This window comes from Cryptotermes secundus, unplaced genomic scaffold (assembly GCF_002891405.2).
Source record: "Cryptotermes secundus unplaced genomic scaffold, Csec_1.0 scaffold358, whole genome shotgun sequence".
In the NCBI taxonomy this organism is placed as follows: Eukaryota; Metazoa; Arthropoda; class Insecta; order Blattodea; family Kalotermitidae; genus Cryptotermes; species Cryptotermes secundus.
Window position 1 is genome coordinate 1,699,078 of NW_019721523.1, and position 6,461 is coordinate 1,705,538.

Below are 6,461 nucleotides of genomic sequence, written 5' to 3' on the forward strand. Positions count from 1 at the left end.
ATAAGGAATAACTCATACAATTTGAGAAATAACACCATCCTCCGCGCCATAGCTAAAGCGGTTAGTAGCAGTCTTCCCACCGCGGTGGCCCGGGTTCAATCCCGGGGTCTGGTCAAGTGGGATTTGTGGTGGACAAAGTGGCACTGGAGCAGGTTTCCTCTGAGTACTTCGGTTTCCCCTGCCAATCTTCATTCCACCAAATTCTCCATCATCATAATCACCTGGGGCAGGTACAATAGGCCAATCAGTGGCCGCCGTGCTGAGTGGACCCAGCTGGACTCCACCCTCCACTACCAAATTTTTCTTAACGGATCTTAAAAAATGAGGCACTTCTGTTAAAATTTCTACACAGAATGCACATTTGACAAATTTCAGCATCCATAATAGTGGTATAAAAAAGGGTAAATTGTCCCTGTGCTTAACTAATTAAGCACTATGCCTTGAAGACATGTGGGGGGTGGATGTATAAATCCACATTTTCTTGCCCTGGGCAACCTCCAGTTGGAGGTGAGTGGTCTGCTTCACCCCCAGGGAAAGATCCCTCAGTACCCCTTGGACAGGTGGTTGGTTGGGCCCCAGAGCCAGTCTGGATGATGTAGAGAAGAGGAAATTCTTGACCCTGTTGGGACTCAAACTCTGACCCTTAGGTCATCAAGCCCATAGCCAGTCACTATACCAACTGCACTATCCCGGCTCCTTCTATAATAGTGGAAAGGTACATTTATTTGTACAACACTTCTAAGCATACGTTTTATTGCTGAGCTACTGAATTGCTAGGTAGTACATTTTGCTATGACATTACAGGGATGGAATTTGGTGAATGGGGAAATTCCTTGCATACACGTAGTGTTCCAAATATAAGTACACTCCTTTTAAGGGCACATTTTTTGTACAGGTACATGCCATACACCTGCCACACAATTTGTAATGTTTGCATCCTGTTGCGTGAGTATAACTAATAATACAAATTTCCACCATCAACCTAACTATGATTTATTAACTTTTGTTCCATTACATGTTTCAACCCTTACAGGGTCATCCTCAGTTGTTTTGATTTACATATTTTCATTACTGAATTGGAAAGCCTGTATATATACAGGTGTCCGGATGAAAGGTATCCAAAATAAAATTATTATATCTCAGAAAGAATTTATTATACACATTAATGGGTCACACCATTACAAAGGGAAACTATAAAAGTTTTTTCTACATATGTAACTTTCTCAATAAATTTAAATGTGGGCTCCCTTGGTGGCATGACAAATATCCATACTTGAAGCATGTTTGGTGTTGCCGTAGCCACAGCGTCCCTTATTCGGGCTTTCAGGTGAAGGTCGTTGATCTTAACCTGGTAGACAATGTTCTTCACATAACCCCACAAGAAAAAATCCACTGGGGTTAAATCTGGCGACCTAGGAGGCCAAGTGATTGGTCCACCTCTGCCAATTCATATCCCAGCCACCTCTCTGTCCAGGTGAATCCTAACATGGTGGCAAAAATGTGGCAGCGTACGCGCGTAAGCCAAGTTCTCCTTTCCAATGACATAAATTGAATATGTGTATGACAATCAGTTTGCGAGATACACATCTTATTTTGGATACCTTACATCCGGACACCCTATATTTACATACATAGACTTAAAATGACTACTTTCTATGTACACTTATATTCTAGCACCTAGATGTTGATTTAAATACAAGATATGTATGGAACTAAAAGCTGAAGATTAAAAGTTGATTTTAAATTAATTTAAAAGTGTTGTACGCTGTAGTAGACCACACACCTTTCCATCTGATTCTTCTATTATTGGTTAGATTCTCTTGTGTTAACCATTTCTTAAGCATAAATTTATCTTCCTTCTTATTTCCAGGAGGTTGATTATTACTGTTGTGTTGTCAAATTTATGTGGTATGCTCTGCTGCATAGTCTAATATACAGAAAAAGTATTCATTTTAAGTCTATGTATGTAATTATGTATACACACTTTACAATTCAATCATGAAAATGTGTAAATCAAAACACCTGAGGATGACCCTATAAGGGTCAAAACATGTAGTGGAACATAAGTTAATAAATTATAGTTGTGTTGACAGTGAAATCTGTATTATTACCTGCCACAGAAGTCTGCTGTTCCATCATGTGTGCAGCCGTTTGTCTAATGCTGGTACTAGTTTCAATGTACACAGCAACTCCCAATACTTCTCTCTGTGGAGAACCCAAAGGAAACTGCTCATAGCCCTTAATTTTGAAATATACGTGCATCGCTAGTTTCAGTACCTCAGTGCTCCATTTCCATTTCCACTGTATTTCCCCAGAAGTAATTGCATAATCACTGTACTCTGAAAACATGTACACTTCACAGCATGGTATGTTGCCTTTTTTTGTCTGCCAAGTTATGATACCTCTACAGATAATCTGCAAGTCATACTGCATGAAGTGAACATGTCATTCAAAGTACTATACAAAGAACAAGCATAAAGGTCAATGCAAATGTGAGCATCTCTCATACACACACTGCACTGATCCTGCTTTAGGACCAATGTGTACCCTGTGAAATTTGGAAAATTGTAGTGTCACAACTCAGCGAGTACGCATAACAAAAAAGTGCCACATGTATGAACACAGCCCTTGAAATGAACATATTTTTTGGAACACTCTTAAATATACGAGTAAAACATGGACCTCTACAAGTGATCCATCAAAACTCAGTCACTGATGACCAGGGTTCAATTCCAGGCATAGAAGAGGTTCTTATCTTTACCACTATACACAGAATTGCTGTGACCTACCCAAACTCCTATTCCTTGAATTCCAAGGACTCTTTTCTGTCCATGGATAAGACTGGCCAGAGACTACAGTTAACTATTAACTTCCATCTAGTCACAAGGTTTGAAATACATGGAGCTTTATCTCCATGCCCCATTCCCTATGGTGATAAACCATAATAAATAAATTTCCCATTTCTGTACATTTACCTTTGATAACAGGAGCAGATCCATACAAGCTGCTGCCCCAAAACACAATGCAATAATAAGTAAAATAATTCCCAGTGTAATTCCTCCAGCACTGCCATCAAAAGACTTAAGAGCAGTCAGCATTCCACTGAAAAAATAAATGCCAATTAAGCTTCAAACTTACCACTGTCACTGAAACATAGCTACATCATGATTTTCAGTGTACAATTACTAACCAGGTGCCTGATCCAGGAATTCCAATTGTTTGAATCACAGTGACCACAAATTGGAAAAAGAATACAAAGAAAAACACCATGAAATTGAATGAACTGTCACTCCTGAAAACAAAAGAAAACGGATATTACCTCATAGTTAAGGAAAAAATATGCTATAACAAACATACTGTCACATGTAGGGTGGTACATGCAAAGAAAATTATGAGTTCTAGTTCAGATTACTGGATTTATTAGCATCTTGGTTACAACCTCTCAGTAAATACAGCAATATTGCTGAGTTACACACTTTACAGTTCACTGTTGCACATGACTAGGATTCTCTGTCTTCAATGGTCGTCTCCTGGCAATGGATCTCAACATTGAAACTAGCACTTCAAAACACTATGAAGTCTTCTTGCCAATTCTTGTTCAATCACTCTGGAACTGAACTGCATTCTACTGAACTCAAAACTGAACTTCCCGTGGCTGTCTCCTACTGAGAACTCACTTGAACGGAACTGCACTGAAAACTGAAACCGTTATATCTGTAACTGTCGTTATATAGCCTCCATACCGACCACGTATGGAAAACACAGTCCTATTGTTGCATAAGGCAGACCACAGAGGAAATGAGTTATGTGATAGCTACCTCGCTAGTCCATTGGTGCACTGACTGTTGCCTAGCAACAAGCTATAAACATTCGCCATATTGTTGAGTGTGCTTAAGCAAGACAGTGTTTATCGCGCTGTTGCCTAGCTATACACGTTATAATATTATATTTCATTATGTAGAAAGGGAAAATCACTTCTGCCAAATCAATGACACCTACAGCCACGCGCACAAAGCGAACACATTATTAAGGCTTCAGCAGCAACTGTAAGCTACTGCAATATACAGATGATAAGGTCAGCTACCCTCACAGAAGTTCACCACAAGTTATCTAAAATTCTGCACATTCATACTAGCCTGTCATCACGCCAGGCAGGTTACAGGTGACATTTCTCTCTTATATTCCTTCTATTGTTCCAGTTCAGACCTACAGAACCTCTGTAGGAAGTGAACCTAGAATTATGTTCACCATCCTTTCTCATCTAACTTAATTCACATGAAAATGAGCTGATACTGGAAGAAGAAAGTATGACTATGTTTATTAAATCTGGATGCAGAGGACACATGATTAATGAACTGCCGCTTGATGAAAACTGACATACACTACTCTCTTCAATCAAGGGAAGATGGCACGGGAACAGTAACAACATACAATGAACACTCCTCAAGAACTTACCATTTGAAAACCTTTCCCTTACAAGACATTTACAGTTTGAAGTATCATTTGTACATTCACCCACTCTATTTTGAGAGGCTCAAACACTTTTATGACTAACAAAATTAAAAAATATGCATGCATATACAATTTTACCTGAATGCCTTGTATGCAGGCCTATACCAACACAGGAATGAAAAAGGCGTGAAGAGTATAAGGTATAAGATTGAGAGGCCAAACGTTGTGAAGTCTGCACTGCTGAACATCAATGCTAGTCCTCCCAGCAAATTGAGAGCCATCACACATGCATGAACTGGAACAATATATCAGTAACCCAATATTATAATTTGATGATGGTACTGATTTACTGGTTGTTGTTGCTGTTGTTGTTAATGTAATTAATTTATCTGCTTGAAAAATTGAGCTACCAGCTGATATTTATAGTCCCAAGAATACAAAACAATGAAAACAGACAAAACAAACACATAAATAAAAAAAAAACTGGTGGTGGTGGTGGTGGTGGTAGTAGTAGTAGTAGTAGTAGTAGTAGTAGTAGTAGTAGTAGTAGTAGTAGTAGTAGCAGCAGCAGCAGCAGAAGTAACAACAATAATTCATAAGAAACTAGTTCTTGCAGTGACAGGCTGACAGCCCCCCAATCAAACCTCAGGCTGGAGGACCACCCCTTACCAGCTGTCAGTGACTGCACATCCAACACGGTATGTCTTCACAGCTACCCTCCATCTCTGGAGGCTGTTTCATATGTCTACAACCTGAAGATGTGCCCTATCACAAGGGACCTACTTCACAAATAAGAAACTGACCGCTCAAAGTGTCATATATCGGACTTCTTAATATCCTTATGATAGAATGGAACCCTGACTTACACATCCACAGGTAGTACAACAATCGTACTATCTTCTGAAACTCTAGAGGTATGTCAACATTAATGTCTTGGTAGAAGCATGGCTGAAAACAACATTTTTCAGGAAGTGGGGGCCAGTTGTTTCTTCTTGCTGCAATGAGAAAATATATAATTACAATCTTCATAGAACATGCTACACAAATATCATGATACTGCCATCTTGAAAGCTGTCAGAAAAATGCTTCAGAACTGTTTTTTTTTTTTGCCTGTCCCTGTCCGTCTAGTTACATGCTTCAATTCCCTTGTCTTCCTTTACAACATGACCTTTCTTCCCACTTCCAAAGTAGACTCACACTGCAACATATAAATTCATGCAAAACAGAAGGAAGCTCTAGCCATAAAACTTTCAGCAAAAAGAAGTCAAGACATCCTTGAGATTACTTGAAACTGGAGATGGTTACTGTGATACTACTAAGCCTCAACACCATGCACATAAAATTAAAGCTAATGGCCTGTAACAAATTTGAAGACTCAACACTGCAACAGAATCAGAAAACCAGTGTGCTTTTTGTGGGCCACTTGAACCAATTCATTATCACAAATAATTTTACAATCCATTTCAGTATTATCACCCCATGTGTGACATACTCTTTGCATGACCTTTTCAACAGCAGCCCACCAAAACTTTGTATTAATTTGTTCCCTCATGCCCACGTGCAGCATGCCACAGCAATCAACTGAGAGCACCTGTGGAGTTTAAAGCAAAAGAGAGACTGAATTGTGGCAAGCTGTTATAGTGAACATAATACACATACCACTAACCAAAACACCAAAACACCTGCTCCACGGAGCAGAGTCCTTCTTGAGAAGCTAATTAGTCTCTCAGCTAGTCAAGAAATTCCCCACCATTTCTGGAACCTGAAGGTTTACTGCTGTGTTCACAAAAGTCTGCCACTCGTCCCTACTCTGAACATACATGTTGCACTATAATTCATTAAGGTTTTTATAGCAGTAGATGCTGGCACACAGGCATATGTAATTTTCAAACAAAATAATTCTCATTTATCATTCTGTAGTCAATTTCCAACATTTGACATTTCTTCTATGGCGCAGTTGGGGGGGGGGGGGGACTATTGAAGATGGGAGGCTTTGGGGATAACAATTT

At 39.3% G+C, this 6,461-nt stretch overlaps 1 protein-coding gene across 2 annotated transcripts in view; it reads right to left on the reverse strand.

The window, feature by feature from the left end:
- LOC111875484 (secretory carrier-associated membrane protein 1) overlaps nucleotides 1–6,461 on the reverse strand; it is a 22,014-nt gene that overhangs the window by 5,514 nt on the left and 10,039 nt on the right. For both annotated transcript variants that reach the window (XM_023871775.2, XM_023871774.2), the window contains 4 exons: nucleotides 5,319–5,447; nucleotides 4,591–4,747; nucleotides 3,191–3,292; nucleotides 2,976–3,102 (listed from right to left, as the gene is read on the reverse strand). In XM_023871775.2, the coding sequence (XP_023727543.1) occupies nucleotides 2,976–3,102; nucleotides 3,191–3,292; nucleotides 4,591–4,747; nucleotides 5,319–5,447 (515 nt within the window). The remainder of the gene's footprint in view (nucleotides 1–2,975; nucleotides 3,103–3,190; nucleotides 3,293–4,590; nucleotides 4,748–5,318; nucleotides 5,448–6,461) is intronic.